Raw genomic sequence first — 23,910 nt, forward strand, 5'->3', positions numbered from 1 at the left:
CTGAGCCAAAGTTGGATGTTTCACTGACTGAGCCAGCCAGGTGCCCCCAAAAATGTATTTAAATCTAAATTTGAAAAACTTAGCTTGGAATGATAAATGGTTATATAGCTGCTTCATACAGGGACCCACAAAGTGTTAGATTTCTTTTACTTTCTTTTTTTTTTTTTTAAATGTTTTTTATTTATTTCTAGGAGAGAGAGAGAGACAGCGTGAGCAGGGGAGGGTCAGAGAGAGAGGGAGTCACAGACTGAAACAGGCTCCGGGCTCTGAGCCGGCAGTCAACACAGAGCCCGACGCAGGGCTCGAACCCACGAACCGCGAGATCATGACCTAAGTGAAAGTCGGACGCTTAACCGACTAAGCCACCCAGGCGCCCCTGATTTCTTTTACTTTCTGTCCTGTTTTCCTCCTCCCAAATCCATTAGTAAGTTGAAATTTTCAGTACAGTCTCCCTGATATAGGTTCCTGACCATGAATGCGATGCATATTTGCCTAAAATATACATGCAAATGACATTTTAAGTAAAGACATGTTTGTTGATTACAAAAGTTTCTAAAATCTCGAGCTGGAAAGATCGGTGTTTTTGATTGATTTTCATTGGTGATGTTTTAGCATTGACTTGCTCATCAAGTGTAGGTTTTTGATTATGTGACATCCTAACTACTATCCTGATGTGCAATAAAATAGAACTTGTAAAAGCTTGGTATGTGCCTGCTTTATATCCAAAAACATTTTTCAAAAATTTTTCAACATGTTTTTGTGCTTTGGTTTAAAAACAAATTTGACAGAATAGTTTGCATATTGCTGACTATATGCTGGTTTATACACATGGAGCCCAAATTAACTTGAAAAGTAATTTATTAACTTGTATCAGACAATATTCTACATGGTAACAGTAAATGGCAAAATGGCTTCTTGGAGGGGGAGGGGAAGGAGGGTTGAACAGTCTCAGATTTTTTAATTTTAATTTCTGGTCCCACTTTACCATATTATTTCATTAAGAGCTTCTTATTAATATGTTTTTTTTTAATTCTTGAGAAACTTAGTAATATTTCCAGATGATTTTATTTGAATTTACAGCACATTTAAAGTGCAGATGAAACTTGCACACACAAAAAAATAATACTTCTTTCTTTCTTTATCAAAGGATCAGAGGCAAACGGAAGCCATCCAGTTACTACAGGCACAGTTGACCAATATGACACAGCTTGTTTCAAACCTATCGACAACAGTAGCAGAATTACAACGTGAGGTAATTGTTACCGCTGGTGTTGTAAGACACACTGCATATGCAGAGGTTGTCATAAAGACAAGGTGCTTAAGAACATGGCATTTAAGACTTTTAACCAAACAAAACCGTCATTCTGGTGTCATTCAGAGCACCAGAATGTGGCATTTTATAAAAATTTTTTAACGTTTCTTTATTTTGAAAGAGAGAATGCAAGCAAAGGAGGGGCAGAGAGAGGAGACACAGAATCTGAAGCAGGCTCCAGGCTCTGTGATGTCAGGACAGAGCCTGACGCGGGGCTTGAACTCACAAACTGTAAGATCATGTCCTGAGCTGAAGTCAGATGCTTAACTGACTGAGCCACCCAGGCGCCCCCAGAATGTGGCATTTTAAAGTTTATATATTAATAATGATAATCTTGGGGCGCCTGGGTGGCTTAGTCAGTTAAGCGTCCGACTTTGGCTTAGGTCATGATCTCGCGGTTCGTGGGTTCGAGCCCCGCGTCGGGCTCTGTGCTGACTGCCAGCTCAGAGCCTGGAGCCTGTTTCAGAGTCTGTATCTCCCTCTCTCTCTGACCCTCCCCTGTTCACGCTGTCTCTCTCTCTCTCTCTCCTAGAAATTAAAAAAAAAATAAATTAAAAAAAATAAATAAAATGTGGTTGCCTTTGTCTGTGCTACTTTTTCAGTATTAAAATATAATTATGCTCATTCATTACAAGTATTATTTTCCATGTCTCCAGTAAAATAAAANGAGCCTGGAGCCTGTTTCAGAGTCTGTATCTCCCTCTCTCTCTGACCCTCCCCTGCTCACACAGTCTCTCTCTCTTTCTCTCTCCTAGAAATAAATAAAAATATTAAAAAAAATAATAATAATAATGATAATCTTTTAGAAAACAAGGCATTCATAGTTTAGGTCTTACATAAAATATGGTTGTAAAGCAATTCTGTTAGGCCTTTTGCAGACGTCCGATACTTCATTTTCACCTCAGAAAGCCTTATTCAGTTGCTTAACAAAGCAAAAATTGTAGTGACTTGTTAAATATTTTTTGCACATCCAGTGTATATGAGGTGTGAGCTATATAGTCTTCGGGGCATACAGCAGTGAGCCACACAAGCGCCTCTCTCCTGGGGGAGAGAGAGAATACATATAGTAAAGATATGTTAGGGACAATGGGATAGAAATGAAATGTGTGCATGTGGAATGGTGTGGTAAGGGTTGCTCCTTTAGTTAGAGTGATTTTGGAAGGTTTATCTGAGGCGCATTAGAACTTGAGTACTCAAGAAGAGTTAGCAGCCACATGGGCCTAGGGTCAGAGCAAACCTGTTACCAGCAGAACTCTAGGGCAAAGGACCCACAATTAGAAATAGTGTAATGTGCAGGGTGCCTGGGTGACTCCATTGATACAGTGTCTGACTCTTGATTTGGCCTGTCATGATCGCATGGTTTGTGGGTTTAAGCCTTGTGTTGGGCTCTGCGTTGACAGTGCAAAGCCTATGTGAGATTTTCTATCCTTCTCTCTCTGCCCTTCCCTTACTCAGTCTCTCTCTCTCTCAAAAAAAATAAACTAAAATTAAAAAAAAAGAAATAGTGTCATATATCTGAGGGAAGAAAGAAAGCTGGTATGGTGAATAAGGGAAAGGACGGACAGGGATCTATTGTAGGCAATTTAGAAATTGAATTTTATTCTGATCATTGCAAGTCATTGGAAAGAATTGAGAAGTGACGTGGGTCGTTTCATTGACATCACTTTGAGAAGCTCCCCATTTGTTGCCCTGTGGAGAATTGCCTCTTGAGGAACAGCAAGAATAGAAGTGAGGAGGAAACCAATCAGGATCTAGTTTTAGTAACCTGGGTGAGGTGGTGTTGGTTTGAACTGAATTTTACAAGGAGAACAATGTGGAGTTGTGTTCAGGAAATATTTAAGAGAACAAGCCTTGCTGAAAGATTGGATGTGTGGGATGAGGAACTAAGGATGACCCTCACATTTTTGGCTTAAATAACTGGGTGATTGCGGGTTCAGTATTAGAAGATGGTGAAGGCTAAACAGGAGCAAGATTTTTTTTTTCCTCCTCCCCAAAGAGGAGATAGTATAGATGAAAAGACAGGGCAAATGTGGCAAAATGTTAACTTTGGTGAACATAGGTGAAAGGCATGAATATGTTCATTGTGCTATTTTTAAAAGTTTTCCCTAGGTTTGAAAATGTTCGAAGAATTGGGGGGAAAATGAAGAAAAAGACATTGCTTCACAGTAGTACTTACTCTAAGAGTATGCTCTGCATTTTATGGTTTGGAAATAGATTTTAAAATGTTGAAAATGATTTCTTTTGAATTTTATATCCCACTATATTTTTTCCTAGTATAATTTTTATATAATAACAAAACTTAAACTCTATAATAATTATTAAATCCTTTTCAGGTTTCAGATCGACAAAGCTATCTTGTCATATCTTTGGTTCTTTGTGTTATCTTGGGACTGATGCTTTGTATGCAGCGCTGTCGAAACAGCTCTCAATTTGATGGAGATTATATTTCAAAACTTCCTAAAAGTAATCAGTATCCAAGCCCTAAAAGGTAATATTAGCATTTTATTTCCCTTTTTTTACTGAGTTTTTTACATTTTTGAATTTTTTACATTTTTTACAATTTTGAATACATTTACATTCAGAATAAAGGAATACTGAAATAATTTTTCCCCATATGATTGTCTTAAAACTGCAGTGTTATAACATCATTGGAACTGTGAAATGGTCCTGTACCTGGAAGGTTCTGTAGACCGGAATAAAGAGATAACACTGATAGGAAGTGCTTAAACGCTTGAAATGTTTTGGTTGTGAAGGATATTTGAATGTAGAATTCAAAGGGAGAGGATAAAAGCTATTTTAATATAGCGACTTTTAGAGAATGATCTTAAAAACATTTTTTTTTTTACATGTAATAGTATTAATTGGAGTGTTGCATTAGAGATTAGTATTCTGGGACATGTTTAATTTTCAGTAGCTTCCATCAAGCCCCAGCTGCAGAGTAAATTATATGTAGTTTACCCTGTTCTCAGTGTTGATTTTTCTTCATGTTTTAGGTGTTTCTCTTCCTATGATGATATGAATTTGAAAAGGAGAACCTCATTCCCACTCATCAGATCCAAGTCTCTACAGTTAACTGGCAAAGAAGGTAGGTTTTTATGCAGTATGTATACATGCACATGAACGTGGCTTACTTCTGGCATAAGTATAATGTCAGTGTTGTGTTTGAAACCATCTGCAATAGAACAGTGGGTTCAAGTAACCTTTGTGTTTGTGCTTTGTCAAAGCCACATTATCATTTTCACACTTTATATATGTCTTTGTTACTAAAAGTCTAGAGGGTGAGGAAGAGGGGCTTAATTTAATTAGCCATTGGTAGCTTTATTTGCACCTGCTCCTGTTTAGAAGTATTTCTTTTTAGAAAGGGATGTTTGAAAAAGGTCAACAGATTTGGAAAACCTAAATGTGCTCCCATAGCATCCTGTGTTTATCTGCCTCCTCCTCTTGTACAGGTAGGACCCCTTTTGTCTCTAGTTTAGGACCATGAGGCACTTTCTGAAAAAAATCTAGTCTACCTCTGATTTATAGGCCAGGGTCTATAATAGCATTCCATTGTCTTAACCCTCAATACTTAAATTCAGTGAATGAATATATACTGAGTGGCTGTTTTTCTTTATCAGTTTTTTTATAATTAGTACTTATTAAGAGACTTATCTTTATAGCAGTATTAAAATAACCAAATTAATTATATATTTCATTTAGGAATGCTTTCTTAATAATTATTGGCTTCCCTTTAGGGTTTATATAGAGTGGCATGTTTCAGTTGATTAACTCTTTTGAGTGATCATTGCTGAGCAGGACTGGTTTTACTGTTCTTACACAGCTTTACTGACTTAACTTATTACACATGTGCTTACATATGACTAGTAAAACTCTTCTTTCTTCCTGCCTTTTTCTCTTTTTCTTCTGTTGGCTGATTTTTTATTATAACTGAAATTTTTTAAAATTTATTTTTATTTACTTATTCTGAGGGAGAGAGGGAGAGAGAGGGCAAGCAGGGGAGATACAGAGAGAGAGGGAGAGAATCCTAAGCAGGCTCTGACCGACTGTGCACAGCCCGATGTTGGCCTCAAACTCACAAATACAGGAGATCATGTACTGAGCCAAGATCAAGAGTCAGACGCTTAACTGACTGAGCCACCCAGGCACCCCTATAACTGAAATTTTTAATTGAAGTGTTACATGTAAGAAAATGTAATTATCCTATATAAAGCTTGGTGAAATTTTCTTTTTTTTTTTATTTTATTTCTTAAAATTTACATCCAAGTTAGTTAGCATATAATGCAATAATGATTTTCAGGAGTATGATCCAGTGATTCATTCCCTACATATAACATTCAGTGCTCATCCCAAGTGCTCTTAAATGCCTCTTGCCCATTTAGCCCACCCCCCACCCATAACCCCTCCAGCAACCCTCAGTTTGTACTCTGTATTTAAGAGTCTCTTGTCTTTTGTCCCCCTCCCAGTTTTTATATTATTTTTGCTTCCTTTCCCTTATGTTCATCTGTTTGTATCTTAATTCCACAAATGAGTGAAGTCATATGATACTTGGCTTTCTCTGATTAATTTCATTCAGCGAAATACACTCTAATTCCATCCATGTTGCAAATGGCAAGATTTCATTCTTTTTGATTGCCAAGTAATACTGTATTGTATGTATATGTTTACGTATATACACACACACCACATCTTTTTTATCCATTCATACATCGATGCTTATTTGGGCTTTTTCCATACTTTGGCTGTTTTTGACAGCACTACTATAAACATTGGAGTGCGTGTGTGCCCCTTTGAAACAGCACACACGTATCCTTTGGATAAATACCTAGTAGTGCAGTTTCTGGGTCATAGGGTAAGTCTGTTTTTAATTTTTTGAGAAGCCTGTTTTCCAGAGTGGCTGCACCACTTTGCATTCTCACCAGCAGTACAGAAGCATTCCTTTTCTCCACATCCTCGCCAACATCTGTTGTTGCCTGAGTTGTTAATGTTAGCCATTCTGACAGGTGTGAGGTGGTATTTCATCATGGTTTAGATTTATATTTCCCTGGTGATGAGTGATGTTGAGCATTTTTTTCAGTGTCTGTTAGCAAAGCTTGATGAGTTTTCATAAACCAAATGAACACACCTATGTGACCAATATCCAGATTAAGATGGAGAACTTTATCCAGCATCTCAGAAACTTCCTTGTGCTTTTTTAGTCACTGTCCATCCCCTCCCAGGATAGCCACTGTTTTGACTTCTCACATTTGACTGTGAGATGCACCATGTCATTGAGTATAGCTGTAGTTTTTTAATTCTCATTTATGTATAGTATTCCATTATGTAAATATACTACAAATTAATCATTAGCATTTGGATCATTTTCAGTTTGCTATTTGATAAACAAATGTATGCATTTTTTGTTGGGTATATACCCAGAAATGGGATTGCTGGATCATAAGATATTTGTATTTTCAGCTTTAGTAAATACTATCACACAGTTTTCCAAAGTAGCATATGAATTTGCCGTCCCCTCAGCTGTGTTTGAGAGTTCCACTTCCACATCTTCACTAACATGTAGTTTTGTTAGTCTTTAAGCCATTCCCATGGGTGGGTGTATATGCATTGCTTATTTTAGCTGTATTTATATAACGAGGAAATATGTTAATGATGTTTTTCCTTCTCAGCATTTCTAGTGTCATTTTAAATTAGTTGAAATCATGACTATTTTACTTTTTATCCTTCAGTTTATGTAACTCTTGAAGGCAAAATAAAATAACCTTTTGTACCTGACAATAGAATTCTATTTTAAACAACTTTGTCATCTTGGTTCATCTTTACAGTTAAGAAAAGTTGAGTACAGGGGTGTCTGGGTGGCTCAGTAGGTTAGGTATCTGTCTTTGGCTCAGGTCATGATCTTGGGGTTCACGAGTTTGAGCCCCACTTTGAGCTTCTGTGGTGATGGCTCAGAGCCTGGATCCTGCTTCAGATTCTGTGTCTCCCTTGCTCTCTGCCCCTCCCCCGCTCATACTCTCTCTCTCAAAAATAAATAAGACATTAAAAAATTTAAAAAAAAAGTTGAGTACATTGGACAGGAAGCTGGCTTTAATTCTGGTTTTGCTATTAGTTTAATTCATTTATTTCTTCTCGTTTTTGAATTCAGTCTTTTACGGTGTTCATTATGATCTGCTTTGATTTTAGCCATCCTGTACTTGCCTCATTTTCAATTGTGACCTTTGGGATAAGGGACCATGTCTTACTTTTATTGTCTTATCATGATAAAAGGCATATAACATAAAATTTGCCATCTTTAAATATGTAGTTCAGTAATGTTAAGTATTTTCGCATTGTTGTGAAGCAGATCCCCAGAGCTCTTCTGTTTGTAAATCTGAAACTTTGTTTTTATCAAACAACTCCCTTTTTCTGCCTCCTCCTAGTCCCTGGTAACTGCCATTATATTTTCTGTTTCTGTGAATTTGATTACTTTTGATACCTCATGGAAATAGAATCATAAAGTATTTGTTTTTCTGACTGTTTTTTTTTAACTTAATTAACATCGTGTCCTCGCAGTTCATCCATGTTGTACATGCGACCAGATTTCCTTCCTTTCTAAAACTCAGTAAGATTCTATTGTACAGATACACCACAATTTGTTCATTTCATCTGTTGATAGGCATTTAGATTGCTTCCAACTCTTGGCTATTGTGAATATCACTGATATGAACATGAGTGTGCAAATATCCAAGACCTTGCTATCAGGTCTTCTGTATGTATACTCAGACATTGGATTGCTGTATCATCTGGTAGTTTTTAATTTTTTTTTTATTTTTGAGAGAGAAAAATGGCACAACTGGGTGAAGGGCAGAGAGAGAGAAGGAGACACAGAATCTGAAGCAAGCTCCAGGCTCTGAGCTGTCAGCACAGAGCCCGACATAGGACTTGAACTCACAAACTATGAGATCGTGATTTGAGCCGAAGTTAGACGCTTAACCAACTGAGCCATCCAGGCGCCCTGGTAGTTTTATATTTTGAGGAAACTTTACACTGTTTTCTATTGTGGCTGCTCATTATACAATCCCACCAGCAGTATACAAGGGTTACAATTTTCTAATTTTCTCTACATCCTCATCAACATTTGTTTTTGGGTTTCTTTGTTTGTTTTTTGGATAGTAGTCCTCCTAATGGGTGTGGTGAATTCTCATTTGGTTTTGATTTGCATTTCTCAGATAGTGATGTTGAGCGTCTTTTTATGTCTGTGGTAGACATTTGTAAATCCTCTTTGGAGAAATATCCTTTGCTCAATTAAAAAAAATTTTTCATTTTTTCTTTTTAATTTTATTTAAATCTGAGTTAGTTAACATATAGTACAATAATGGTTTCAAGAATAGAATTTAGTGATTTATCACTTACATATGACACCCAGTGCTCATCCCAGAAAGTACCCTCTTTAATGCCCATCGCCCATTTAGCCCATCCCCCAACCCACCTCCCCTCCAGCTACTCTCAGTTTGTTTTCTGTATTTAAGAATCTAGGGGTGCCTGGATGTCTCATGCGGTTAAGCATCCAACTTTGGCTCAGGTCATAATCTCACAGTTCATGAGTTCGAGCCCTGCGTCGGGCTTTGTGCTGACAGCTCAGAGCCTAGAGCCTGCTTCAGATTCTGTGTCTCCCTATCTGCCCCTCCCCTACTTACACTCTGTCTCTCTCTCTGTCTCTTTCTCTCTCAAAATAAATAAACATTTAAAAAATTTTTTAAAAAGTCTTTTATGGTTTGCCTCCCTCTCTGTTTTTATCTTATTTTTCCTTCTATTTGAGTTTTTTGCTAATTTCTTTATATATTCTGGATGTTAATTCCTTATGAGATCTATGATTTGCAAATATATTTTCCCATTCCATAGATGTTTCTTCACTGTTGATTTTGTCCTTTGATGGACAGATGTTTTTAAATTTTAAATTTGTCTATTTCTGCTTTTGTTGCCTATACATAGATGTCATATCCAAGAAATCATTGCCAAGTCTGGTGTCATGAAGTTTCCCCTATGTTTTCTTGTAGGAGTTATATAATTTTATGCCTTATGTCTTTAATCCATTTTGAGCTAACTTTTATATATTTTGCAAGATAAGGTCCAACTTCATTCTTTTGCATGTCAGTATCCAGTTTACCCAGTACCATTTAGTAAAGAAACTGTTTCCCCCCACACTGACAGGTCGTGTTACTTATATTGAAGATTATTGGACCATATGTGTGAGAGTTTATTTCTGCGTTTTTTATTCCATTGGTCTACTTATATGTCTTTATACCAGTACCCACTGTTTTGATGACTGTAGCTTTGTAACACATTTTGAAGTCAAGAGTGTGAGCCCTCAAACTCAATTCATCTTTTTCAAAATGGCCTTTTCTATTTGAGGTCCCTGAGATTCGATATAAATTTTAGGATGTATTTTTCTATTTCAGCAAAAAAATATTGACGGGATTTTGGTAGGGATTATGCTGAATCTGTAGACCATTTGGGTAGTATGGAGAGTATTACGTGTTCTAGTCATGAATGTGAAATGTCTTTCAATTTGTTTGTATCTTCCTTAATTTCTTTCATCAATATTTTGTAGTTTTCTTTCACATTAAAGTATAGAAATACAACTGAATTTTGTGTGTTGTTTTGTATCCTGCAACTTCGTTAAATCTATTCTGTCAGGTTTATTTATTATTGTTTATTTTGAGGGAGGGAAAGAGAGAAAACACAAGTGGGAGAAGGGCAGAGAGTAGGAGAGAGAATCAAGATTCATCTACATGATTGCATCCCATTTCAGTGTTATATAGTACTTCAGTAATGGGCCAGTTCACAGTGTATTTATCCATTCTACTGCTGCTTACAGTTGGGGCTGTAACAGATAATGCTGTTGTAAACATTCCTTTGTATACTGGAATGTAGTTGTATGAGTTTCTAGGAATATTACCTAGATATAAAACTCCTGGGTTGTACTTTATGCTTATCTGCAAGTCAGCAGATGGCAGCCTTTTCCAAAATGGTCATAACAGTATAAACTTCCACTAGTGCCTTGAAAATTTCCATTATTCTACGTTCTTGCCAACAAACACATGATTCTCAGGTTGTAAAGTGTTCATTAATCTTACTGCAGTTATAATTTGCATTTACTTGATTACTAATGAAGTTCTAAAACTTTACTTATGCCTTTCAGTCATTTGACTTTCCTGGACAACTTTGTTTTTTGCCTATTCTTCTGTTGGATTGTTTATCTCTTTTGTACTGGTTTATGATTTTTAAGATTGTGATCCTCCTCATTGGTTGGTTAAATATGTTGCAAATATTTTATTTCAATTTGAGATTTGTCTTGTAACTGGGGTCTTTTTAATAAGAGAAGCTCCTCTTGATGTTAATGTAATCAAATATATGGGTACTCCCCTCCCCCCATTGTGATTAGTGCTTTTTATCTCTCGTTAAACAGATTTTTTTACTCCAGGTTTATGGATGGTATTCTCTTAAAATTTTCTTTTAAATGTTTACTTCAGTTTTAATTTTTAGTTCTTTAATCTACCTGTAATTAACTTTTTTGTAATGTGACATTAGGTAGGAATTCCAGTGTAAAATTTTATTTAAATATATTCATTTATTTCAGGTTTCTTGGCCATTATTGATTCTGTGTTTTCATAAAAGTTCAGAATTATTATTAAATGTTTCATCACAAACAAAATTTGATTGAGATTACGTTGACTAGATATCAGTTTGGGAAGGATATAGCATTATCTTTGTATTCCAAAAAGGTCAAACTTTTGGGAGCTTTATTCCTAGAATATTTTTTGATGCTGGTAAATGGTAGTGTGTGTGTGTGTGTGTGTGTGTGTGTGTGTGTGTGTGTGTGTGTGTGTGTCTTGCTGATAATGTAGAAATACAATAGTTTTTGGTATCATTGAGGTTAGCTGTTTGCTTATTCATTGTTTCCTGGATCTGTCTGATAGATAGGTATTAAAGCCTCTACCTATAATAGTGAATTCATGTGTCCCTTTTGTCTTACATATTTTGACATTCTGTGTGAGGTGCATACACATTAAGGATTATCACATCTTCTGGAAGTATTAACCTCTTATCATTATGAAATGCTGCTGTTTATCCCTGATAATTTCATTTTTCTGAAATCTGCTCTATCTGAAATTAATATACCTAACTCTTCTTTTGATTTGTGTTAGCATGGTATATCTTTCTTTAATCCCTATACTTTTAGTCTATATCTTTATATTTAAAATGGGTTTCTTGTGAAAATAATCCCATTTACAATTGCACCAAAAATATAAAATACATAGGAATAAACTTAACTAAGGAGCTAAAAGACCTGTACTCTGAAATCTATAAAACACTGATGAAAGAAATTGAAGATGGCACAAACAAATGGAAAGATACTCCATGCTCATGGGATGGAAGAACTGATATTGTAAAAATGTCCATGCTACCCAAAACAATCTATAGATTTAATGTAATCCCTATTAAAATACCAACATTTTTCACAGAACTGGAACAAATAATACTAAAATTTGTATGGAACCAAAAAAATCCCAAAGAGCTAAAGCAGTCTTGAAAAAGAGGAACAAAACTGGAAATATCACAATCCCAGATTTCAAGATATACCACAAAGCCACAGTAATCCAAACAGTGTAGTACTGGCAAAAAAAAATAGACACGTATATCAATGGAACAGAGTAGAGAGCCCAGAAATAAATCCATGCCTATATGGTTAGTTAATAGATGACAAAGGAGGCAGGAATATACAGTGAGGAAAAGACAGTCTTTTCAATAAATGGTCTAGGAAATCAGACAACTAGATGCAGAAGAATGGAAGTGGACCACTTTCTTACACCATCCACAGAAATAAACTGAAAATGGATTAAAGTTCTAAAATGTGAGATCTGAAACCATCAAACTTTTTTTTTTTTACAAATAGTTTATTGTCAAATTAGTTTCCACATAACACTCAGTGCTCATCCCCACAAGTGTCCTCCTCCATGCCCATCCCCCCCTCCCCCCACATCCATCAGTCCTCAGTTTTTGTCAGCATTCAAGAGTCTCCCATGGTTTGCCTCTCTCCCCTTCCCCCACCATTTCCGCCCTTCTTCTCCCCCTTGTTCCTCCGTCAAGTTCCTCCTAATCCTCCTATACGTGCAAACATATGATATTTGTCCTTCTCTGCCTGACTTATTTCGCTCAGCATAACACCCTCAAGGTCCATCCATGTGGCTACACATGGCCAGATTTCATTGTTTCTCATTGCCATGTAGTATTCCATGGTATAGATAAACCACATCTTCTTGATCCATTCATCTGTTGATGGACACTTAGGCTCTTTCCATGTTTTAGCTATTGTGGAGAGTGCTGCTATGAACATTGGGGTACATGTGCTCCTATGCCTCAGCATTTCTGTATCCCTTGGGTAAATTCCTAGCAGTGCTATTGCTGGGTCACAGGGGAGTTCTATTGTTAGTTTCCTGAGGAACCTCCACACTGTTTTCCAGAGGGGCTGTACCAGTTTACATTCCCACCAACAGTGTAGGAGGGTGCCCGTGTCTCCACATCCTCGCCAGCATCTCGAGTTCTCTGATTTGCTCATTTTAGCCACTCTGACTGGCGTGAGGTGGTATCTCAGTGTGGTTTTGATTTGTCTTTCCCTGATGAGGAGGGATGCTGAGCATCGTTTCATGTGTCTGTTGGCCATCTGGATGTCCTCTTTGGAGAAGTGTCTGTTCATGTCTTCTGCCCATTTCTTCACTGGGTTGTTTGTTTTTCGGGCGTGGAGTTTGGTGAGTTCCTTATAGATTCTGGATATTAACCCTTTATCTGATATGTCATTTGCAACTATCTTTTCCCATTCTGTTGGTTGCCTATTAATTTTCTGGGTTGTTTCCTTGGCTGTGCAGAAGCTTTTAATCTTGATGAGGTCCCAACAGTTTATTTTTGCTCTTGATTCCCTCGCTTTTGGGGATGTGTCAAGTAAGAAGTTGCTGCGGTGGAGGTCAAGGAGGTTGTTTCCTGCTTTCTCCTCTAGGGTGTTGATAGTTTCCTGTCTCACGTTCAGGTCCTTTATCCATTTTGAGTTTATTTTTGTGCATGGTGTGAGAAAATGATCTAGTTTCATTCTTCTGCATTGAAACCATCAAACTCTTAAACATTTTTTTTAAGAACATAGGCAGTAATCTTTGACATTGGCTATAGAAACATTTTTCTAGATAGACAGTCTAGATGGGCAAAAGAAACCAAAGCAAAATTAAACTATTAGGACTACACCAAAATAAAAAGCTTTTGTGCAGCAAAGAAAACCAAAATGACAAGGCAATCTACTGAATGTGAGAAGACATTTCCAAATGATCATTAATTTGCAAAATATATAAAGATGTTTTACAACTCAACACCATGAAACCCAAATAATACAATTAAAACTGGGCAGAGAACTTGAGTAGACATTTTTCCAAAGAAGACTTACAGATAGCCAACAAACACATGAAAAGATGTTCAACATCACTAATCATCAGAGAAATGAAAATCAAAACCATAATGAGATAACCACCTCATACCTTTCAGAATGGCTAAAATCAAAAGCACAAGAAACAACAAGTGTTGGCAAGGATATGGAGAGAAATGAACCCTCGTGCACTTTTGGTGGGAATGCAAACTGGTGTAGCCACTGTGGAAAACAGTATGGAGGTTCATCAAAAAATTAAAAATAGAATTACCATATGATCCAGTAATTCCACTACTGGATATTTACTCAGAAAATGAAAACACTAATTTGAAAAGCTATATGCATCCCTATTATGTTTATTGCAGTGTTATCTTGCAATTGCCAAGATATGGAAACAAACCTAAGTGTCCATCCATAGATGAATGGATAAAGATGTGGTGTATGTGTATATAGTGGAATGTTACTCAGCCATAAGAAAGAATGAGATCTTGCCATTTGCAACAACATGAATGGACCTGAAGAATATGACACTAAGTGAAATAAATCAAAGACAGACAGATGCCTATGATTTTGCTCATGTGGAATTTAAGAAACAGAAAAAAGGGGACTCTTAAATACACAGAACATACTAGTAGTTGCCAGAGGGAAGATAGGTGCAAGAGATGAGTGTAATAGGTAAAAGGATTAAGAGTACACTTATCCTGATGAACACTGAGTAATGTATAGAATTTTGAATCATTATACTGTACACATGAAACTAATATAACACTGTATATAAATGTTTAAAAAAATTAAACCAGGTTCTTGAAAACATATAGTTCAGTCTTGTGTTTGATCCACTCTTAACAATCTTTGTCTTTAAATTGGTGCATTTAGACCATTGATGTTTAAAGTGATTGTTGATGATTCTCTGTATCTGCCTATCTCCAGGTTTTGGGACAGTAGTTTTCCTCATTACCTCACTTCTCTGAAGGATCTAAGAAGAGTTATTTTTCAGTTTGTTCAGCTTTTTATTTGTTGTTAAGACAGAGTGGCAGCTTCTGTGAATACAGGCATACCTTTTGAGACTAAAGAGAATTTTGTTTCTTCTTTTCCAATCCGTATAGTTTTAATTTCCTTTGTCCCCCTAACTGCAGTGGCTAGCATTTTTAAAATGTTGTTCCCATTCTTAAAGGGAAAACTCTTAGTGTTAAGTATTATGTGTGTCATAGGTGTTCTATAGGCACTCATTATCTAAGGAAGTTCCTGTCTCTCTTGTTTTTTTAAAGTTTATTTTTGAGAGAGAGCACAAGTGGGGAAGGGGCAGAGAGAGAGGGAGAGAAAGAATCCCAGGCAGGCTGTTGTCAGCACACAATCCCAGGAACTCTGAGACCATGACCTGAGCTGATATCAAGAGTCAGAGACTTAACAGACTGAACCACCCAGGCGCCTCCCTCTCTCAGTTTGCTAATAATAGTTCCTCTCCGCCATGAATCTCTGTTTAATTTTACCAAATACCAAATCTTCTTTTAAGATGATCATTTCTAATCTCTTCTTAAAATTAACTATACTAATTGATTTTCTGGAGTCACACTTTTATTACATTCTTAATAAATACAAGTGGGCATGATATATTATTTACATATGTGTGTGTTTTGTGTCTATATTGTTATTTCATGTTATTCTAGTCAGTACTATTTAGGAATTTTGTTATCTGTTCATGAATAAGATTAGTATATAATTTTTTACTTCTCAGACTGTTGGGTTTTGTTGTGTAATAAGGCTTATAAAACCAGATGGCCAGTGCTCTCTTTTCTCAGGAAGAGTTTAAGATTATAATTATTTCTTTTTTGAATTATTAGTCACATAGGTCTACCCAGAATTTTCTTTATAAGAGGAGTTTTGGCTTTTAATTCAGGTTATAGGAACCTGACTTGTTTGTCAATTTAAATTAAAAATTTCCATGAATGTTTCCATTTCGTCTAAATGTTAAAATTTATTAGCATAAAAGTATTCATATATCTTTTACCTGTTGACGTTTTTATTTTTCCTCCCTTTCCTTGGAACTTTTTGTTGGAGAAGGACATTCTTTTTTCCTATCATTAGAAGTTGTGCATTATTTTTAACATTTTCTGGTACATTACAATTTACAAATACTCATCTAAGTACAGTTAATCAGTACTTTTACCTCTTCTTGAACAATACAAAGGTCTTTTATCCCGGTTTGATTTCTATGTTACTGTTTTGTGTATTTAAATTTTATTTGTTTTGCTTAGTTTTAATTCAATAAAGTATACAATTATTATTTTTTACACTAGTGTTCATTTGCATTTATCCACATATATACTGATTTCTTAGTTCTTCATTTCTTTGAATCTCTCATTTAGTATCTTTTGTCAATAGTGGGAAAATTGTTGTTGTTGTTTTGAGAGGGAGTGTGCTCCTGTGCTTGCGTGTTAGTGGGGGAGGGGCCGAGGAGAGAGAGAATCTTAAGCAGGCTCCATGCCCAGCACAGAGCCCAACAAAGGGCTCCATCTCACCCTGTGAGATCATGACTTGAGCTGAAATCAAGTTGGACACTTAACCAGTTGAGCCACCCAGACACCCCAGTACTGGAAGATTCTTAACCGTTTTCCCCTCAAATATTAACCTCTACCTCATTCTCTTTTAGAGTCTCCATTTAATTCAGTCATTCTCACTTTATCCCCCTTGTCTCCTAAACTCTATTCTTTTTGTCATTCTGTGCTATATTTTGATGATTTCTTCTGATCTGTTTTCTAGGCCACGCATTCTTCAGTCAGCTGTTAAATTTTTCCATTGAGTTTTTAATTTCAGTTATTACATTTTCAATTTCTAGGAGTTCTTTTAGTTATTTTTTTAAGCAGCTAGGTCCCTTTTGTGTTTTCCTGCAGATATTTTCAAGCTTGTTTTTTATTTAAAAATAGTAAGTGTAACTGCCCTTGTAGTATGTGTTTGATAATTCTAACATCTTAAGTCTTTGTGAATCTGTTCATTCATTGTCTCTGCAGCCTCTTGCTCAAGGTGCTTAGTGTCTTTCTGTGTTTGGTTACCTTTGTGTGTTGGTCCTTCTCTTTGAAAAATTATGTGTAGGGACAGTTTGAGAGCTAGAAGATAGGTCTTTCTTCTTGAGAGAATTTGTGTTTGTTTTACATTCATAATACTTTATGTTTATGGCATGAGGTTACTTGGACCACCAGGTGGTGGGAATTTGGACTGTAAGTCCCTGCATTGCATTGGTTAATTCTTTCTCTGAGGTATACAGTTGTTTAGCATCCCAGCTTACTATGGAGAGAGTCAGGGTATCTTATTAGACTGTTACTAAACACTAAGGTGGGCACTAAGGTTTGATTTCTGACTCATTACCTTGATACTGTTAGACCTGAAGTTCGCATACTCTAACATTGGCAAATGCAGTCAGGACAGAACTGACTTCTGTGTTCCACTTGACTGTTGGGATTCCTTTTCATTCAGATTTGTCCTAGATATAACCTACTTAATCTTGGCTGTTCTTCAGTGCTTTTAGTGAGTTTTGATTTTTTAAAAGCCATATTTAGCTTCTTTGATTAGAGAAGGTGATCTGAGTAATAACAGTTAACAATCATTCCTAGAAAGAGGTATCATTTTTTTAAAACAATTTGAGTGAGATTCGCAATCTGATAGAAATGACTGTTTAAAAAGGAATGTTTTATATTTTTAGTATATTTTTTATTAATTTGATATATTTGATATTTTTTGATATTTTTATATATTTGATGATTTTGTCAACGGATTTCTAACACATAATGTAAAAAAACTATAGTTGAATCATGTCATCAGTAAATCTGCAGTATATGAAGTTTTATAGTGAATTTTGCCATTTATAAACTTCTGGCTGTGTCAGACCATACATTGCTTACTTTTAATGGGTTGAATAGGTCTGAAATCTCATTTATCTTGTTAGTCAGATGTCTTGTCAGGATGTTTATCTTGTCAGTGTCACAATGGTAGATAGTTGTCTTGAATGTGTTTAAAATAATGAAGTCTGAGAAACCTAAAATGAGTATTTCTAATTTACTCACCTTGCCAGAGTATTTATTCATTATTGCTTATAATTATATTCATTACTATATTTATAATTATATATTCATTGTTGCTTATAATTTATATTGCATGTTCAAGCTGTTTTTAGATTTTGGAGTTCATAGTTTCAGTCACAGTAAAATACAATTAGAAAAAGCATCTTAAATCTCTTTTTTGCGTGTATGCTCTTTTAACTGGCTTTCATACCTGGTCACAAGTGCTTGTTGTACGTGATTAACCCACATTTATGACACAATGTAGTTTAGTCTTCTTGGTAACTACTCAGATGATCTGTAGATTTGTTATTAGCTTACCTGGTGATGTTATACTTCTCATCAGTTAAGAGGTTAGCGCTGGGCCCAAAGAAGGATCCTTATTGTGTTTGCTGAAAGCTAGCTGTCAGTTAGAAACTTAGGGAAGGTGTTTGAAGGTGACCGATCAAGGCCAAAGTAAGAATAGTACCATCTCCCACCTTTTTGCTTTTCACTAATTTAAAATGCATAAATATATGCTTAATCTGGTGTAAGTTCATTGCATCTGTTAGGAAAATAATAACTAAGGGATAATATATTTCTATAGTGTTTATCATGCGTAATCTACTTTGCATTTTAAATCTTTTTATTTTTTTTACTTATAGTAGACCCAAATGATTTGTACATCGTAGAACCCCTCAAGTTCTCTCCAGAAAAAAAGGTAATATTTTGATTGTTTCTAAGTGTATTGTTGTGTTATTTGGTGCTAGACAAAGAAATAGCTTGAAAGGCTTGATACAACCTTTAACTGGTCCTTAAATTTACTGTTTACTTTCAGTCATAGTGATGATACAAATAAATGTTCCAAAGGTCAGCAAACTGTGACCCACAGGCTGTATCTGGCCTGTGGCCTATTTTGTATGGGCCTGGAGCCATCTTTAAAGGGTTGTAAAATAAAAAATTCAAGATAGATGGTATGTGAACTACAAAGCCTAAAATACTTACTGCCTTGCCCTTTACAGAAAAGGTTTGCCTTTCTGTGAAGCAAGTTTATTTGAGAAGAGCAAGTTATGTGAGAAAACTGAAACTTGGAGATTCTGTCTTCTTGGAATGATCCATTAAATAAGTGGCAAAACTCAAAATATACCACGCTTTTTCCATTTTGCCTCTCAAAGGAAGTTGTACTCATTTTGATTAGAGGCGATGGTCTCTAGGTGAAAGAATTTGGACTTACTTGAGAGACAAATGAGCCCAGAATTCAATCCCGACGTGGCCACTTGCTGTGTTGTAACTTGAGCAGAGAACCAAACCTGTGGACCTTGGTTTTCTCATTTAGCAACCAGGGATAAAACACTCCCTTCTCAGAGCTGGTAAGGAAGATGTACCTGAGAGCAGCCTGTGTGGTACCTGGTGCTTAGTGGGTGCCCAGATGTTAGTTATCACCCACTAAATCTCTTGTCAGAGGTGGCAGCTAAGTAAAGAGGTTTTCTTTTAATGTTTTATTTAGTTTTTGAGAGACCCCTGCATGAGTGCATGCTAGTGTGGGAGGGGCCGAGAAAGAGGAGGACAGAATATCTGAAGTGTGACAGGGTGACAGACAGCAAGCCCAATGCAGGGCTCGAGCTCATGAACCATGAGGTCATGACCTGAACCGAAGTCAGACGCTCAGCCGACTGAGCCACCCCGACACCCCAGAAGAGTTTTGACTGAGGTGTGCTTACAAAATGGGGAGGGTGGTATCTGCAGACCCTAACAGTGCACCGTGCTCCTCATAATGCTGTTTCACTTTTCACTGGGAGCTGGCACTTCTGTCCATTAGTTCAGCTCCCTGGGTGTCCTGAGGAGGTAACTCTTGAAAGTCTAATTATTACCCTCTTTTAAAATTTGTATTCTAGAAGAAACGCTGCAAATACAAAACTGAAAAAATTGAAACCATAAAGCCGGCAGATCCACTGCACCCGATAGCTAATGGAGACCTAAAAGGAAGGAAGCCCTTTATGAACCAGAGAGATTTTTCTACTATGGGAGAAGTTTATCACTCTTCTTACAAGGGCCCTCCATCTGAAGGGAGCTCAGAAACATCATCACAGTCTGAAGAGTCTTATTTTTGTGGCATTTCAGCGTGCACAAGTCTGTGCAATGGACAGTCCCAAAAGACAAAAACTGAGAAGAGGGCTTTAAAACGAAGGCGATCTAAAGTCCAAGACCAAGGAAAACTGATAAAAACTCTAATACAGACTAAGTCAGGATCATTGCCGAGCCTGCATGACATAATCAAAGGAAACAAAGAGATCACTGTGGGAACATTTGGTGTCACAGCAGTCTCAGGACATATCTAAAATGAAGAGAACTTTTCATACTGGAGACTTTTTTGTTGTTCTTTGAAGAACAATCTGTGGTATTTGAAGGGTTTGGGGGAGGGAGAAAATACTAATGGGAAAAGTATTCAGAAATTATGGTTTCTGCCTTTTTAAAACAGTAGGTGGGATTGTGTCAATCTTGGTTAATGAGCTGCAGTTTTACAAGGCTGATCACTTCCTACAAGGACAATGGTAGACGTTTTATAAAGATGTTTTTTCACAGATTAATTACTGGGACAAACATAATTTGGAAGCCCAGTTCCTTTGGGTGGGATAGGAATGAAAGCCTAAACCTCTTCCTTTAGCTTTGTTCCTATTTCTTGCACCTTCCCATATTTATGTGCCTTTCGTCTATTTAAAACGCCACTGGAAGAGGAGGGAGAACTTTTTCTGTCATTTGATTTCTTTTATAACTTTGTTAGTTTTTTGAAGCTGCAAACACTACAAGGCTTTAAGGTGATCTGCGCCTGAAGTTCAGTAATGTGGGTCAGACAGTGGAAAGTCCTACAGACTTGCCAACTAGACTTCTGTTTAACAAACTCACTGGAAACAAAAAATTTGCTGGAATTTTTAAGTCTATCCTTTTAGACATTTTCATTTAACTTAATCACACTAGTTTTTCTCTGGTTACTAAATGAGAAAAAAGTCTACAAGATCTTTTCTTGCAAATGACTGGTACTTGCAAATAAATTTTTTGTAAATTCACCTTTTAGACACATTTCACCATTTGTAAAAGATTTCTTTAGCTACATTACATTTTTCAACATTCACAGTAAGCACTAATCCTCCAGACCTCCAGGTTCGTGTTTCCTGTTACTGCAAATGGAGCATTTGAAGGTTTGTCAGATGAGCCCAGGTCTCATACGGTATAATCACTGCCTACATACCTGTACCCGGAACCAGCTAGTGAGTTTGTTGAGCCTTGTCTAATTGGTCAAGTCTAAGGGATTATTATTCCTTGATGTTTGCTTTGTATTGGCTACAGATGTGCAGAGGTATACGTGTGTGATGTCAATGTGTCTGTCTTCATTTTGTCTTTTTTTCTTTAAAAATAATTGGCAGCGACTGTATTTGAATAAAATGATTTCTTATTGTGTGTTTGTACAGTAATGAGTGAAAGTGGAAAGTTTCTTTTTGAAAGGGAGAGAATTGACCATTTTGTGTTGTAAGATTTAAGTTATAACTTATTGAGCACTTTTAGTAATAACTGTTTTTAAACTTGTCTAATACCTTTCTGGGGGTATTGTTTGTAATGTGACCTATTTAAAGCCTTTTTTGTTTGTTTAAGTTGCTGCTTTTAGGTTAACAGTATGTTTTAGATGACTTAATTTTTTTTCCAGTCTGTACAATTAGCCATTCAGAGCAAGAGGGCCTGATTGTATAGAAACTCACTGAAAAGAGGTCCAGATGAGAGCAGAGCAAGAGCGGGAAGTTCCACAATCTGTGCAGTAACCCAGTGTTGTGGAAAGATGAATTTCAATATGTAACTACAGAGCTGTAGTGCCATTAGAAACTGTGAATTTCCAAATAAATCTGAACACTTGTCTTTATTAATTACTGGCTCTTCTGTCCTTTGAAGGAGAACTTACAAATGTATTCACTCTGAACATTGAAGTTTTGCCGCTTTAAAAACTAAATACAGCAACATCCCATTACATAATTCATCACATTTCACCCAACTCTAAACTGACTGAACAAAACATTTTGTTCCCTGTACAATCATAATTTCACCATTTGAAACACGAAAAGGAGAGTTTGGATCTTTATTCAGTGGAATACATATATGTGTTTTCCTCTTATCAGGTGCCATCTTGAGGATGACTAATTTTTCATTGTTTCCACATCAAAATAGAGTGTGATACTTACACTTTATCATTAAACTTTTATACATTTAAACAGAGCATAACATTTTACAGTTTAGGGTTTATTTTTCCTCTCTGAGGTTAGACCTACATGAGGAGAAAAAAAACCTTCTTGGCCATTTGTAGATTTGTGCCGAGTAAGAAGCAGTGTATACCTAATAGGCTTTCGGAGTTCCTTGATAGTCAACCTTGTTCTATTTTATTTCTTCTAACATTAAGCATTAAAGTAGCATAAAATAAAAGGAAACTGAAGGATTATAAGAACAAAGATGCCAAGTAAACCAGTTCCATTAATTGGATTTTAAAAAATACTGTGTTACACTTATATACAAGTTGAGGAATTAGTTTGTTGTAAGTCTTGTATGGGAAAACCGCAATTCTGTATTCTCTGCCACTACACCTACCCCTGCCCCACCACTGCCTTCCCCACCAAGGGTTGTTTGCTCCGCAACAGCAACCTCTTAACTATTGTCATATTTTATCACTTAATGATTTTCCAGTTTGAGAGGTATTCTCAGTTTGAATATATAACCTTACATACATGAATATGAAGATCTGCTTGTTAACCTACTTGAGCAAACCTACATGAGATTACAGTATATGAAGTAACATGTCAATTTAGAAATACTCCTTTTTCTAAAATCTGTATTTCATAGGGGGCGCCTGAGTGGCTTAGCCGGTCAAGTGTCTAATTCTTGATCTTGGGATCTTGAGTTCAAGCCTTGTATTGGGCTCCACGCTGGGGTATGGAGCCTACTTAAAAAGGAATGAATGAATCTGCATTCCATGGAATAAAATTATTAAAAACTTCACGCTTTTACCCAGCTTTTAAATTTGAAAATTTCAAATCCACAAAAAAGTTGAATATCCATTCACCTTTACCCAGATTCAGCACTTAACATTTTTAGGTATTTTTTTCTGTGTGTGTGTGTGTCTATTTGCATACACATATATGCACAAAAGATTCTTTTGAGTGAACCATTTGAAAGTTAGGGCATTATGACCCTTCACCCCTAAATGCTTGAGCATGTTTTCCTAAGAATAAGGACATTCAGCTATGCAGCCACAATACTAGTATCATGCCTAATGAAGTTAGTAATTCCATAATCTAATACACAGTCTGTGGTCAGATTTTTCCAGTTGTCCTCTGTGAACACTTTTGGTTTTTTTTGGTCCAAGTTCCAGTCAAGGTTCACTTGGTATTGTCTATTTAGGGGTGTTTTAAAGTTTATTTTATTTTTGAGAGAGAAAGAGCACAAGCAGGGGAAGAGAGAATCCCAAGCAGGCTCCGCACTGCCGGGGCAATATGTCTTCCTTGTGCTTTCTCTGAATCATTCTAGTTTTAGTGTGTGGGCTCCCAAAGTGGGCACTACAAGCTTTTCTAGTGATGTGCTTGATACTGTTACTAAATTTTATCCCAACCCACAAGTATCCATTTATATAACATTAATACATTTTAAAAAGTTATCCTATGGGAACATATTCATGACCTCTGCATCATACCCCACTTAATCTATTACTTTAAAATTTAATCTTTAAAATATTGTTTCCAACAGAGTTCATCAATTGCAACTGTAAAGCCATACACCCTAGACTACCAACTTAGTGTTACTTGTTTTTACAAAGCATGTTTGAAACCCACCCAAGTGTCAATTGTTAAAATATATAAAGTAGTTAAATCTGAGCAAATATAAGCATTTTTATTATTTTCCCCTTTTAAATTGAAGTTTAGTTGACACACAATGTTATGTCAGTTTCAGGTGTGCAACACGGTGTTTGGACACAGCATGTATGTTGTGCTGTGCCCCCCACACAGCCATCTGTCACCGTACAGCACTATTATAGTACCACTGACTATATTCCCTGTACAGTACCTTCCATCCTACAACTACTCACTCCGTAA

General features: G+C 36.3%; 1 protein-coding gene across 3 annotated transcripts in view; it reads left to right on the forward strand.

The window, feature by feature from the left end:
* SUCO (SUN domain containing ossification factor) overlaps positions 1 to 21,699 on the forward strand; it is a 90,164-nt gene extending 68,465 nt beyond the window's left edge. The window contains exons 19-23 of one of the 3 annotated variants that reach the window (XM_039222418.1): positions 1,148 to 1,252; positions 3,646 to 3,800; positions 4,306 to 4,397; positions 18,451 to 18,506; positions 19,681 to 21,699. In XM_039222418.1, the coding sequence (XP_039078349.1) occupies positions 1,148 to 1,252; positions 3,646 to 3,800; positions 4,306 to 4,397; positions 18,451 to 18,506; positions 19,681 to 20,124 (852 nt within the window). In that variant the 3' untranslated portion in view covers positions 20,125 to 21,699. The other 2 variants (XM_039222419.1, XM_039222420.1) reach the window with 2 other exon arrangements.
* The last annotated feature ends 2,211 nt before the right edge of the window (positions 21,700 to 23,910 follow it).

This window comes from Hyaena hyaena, unplaced genomic scaffold, assembly GCF_003009895.1.
Source record: "Hyaena hyaena isolate Hyena2069 unplaced genomic scaffold, ASM300989v1 scaffold_1124, whole genome shotgun sequence".
NCBI lineage: Eukaryota > Metazoa > Chordata > Mammalia > Carnivora > Hyaenidae > Hyaena > Hyaena hyaena.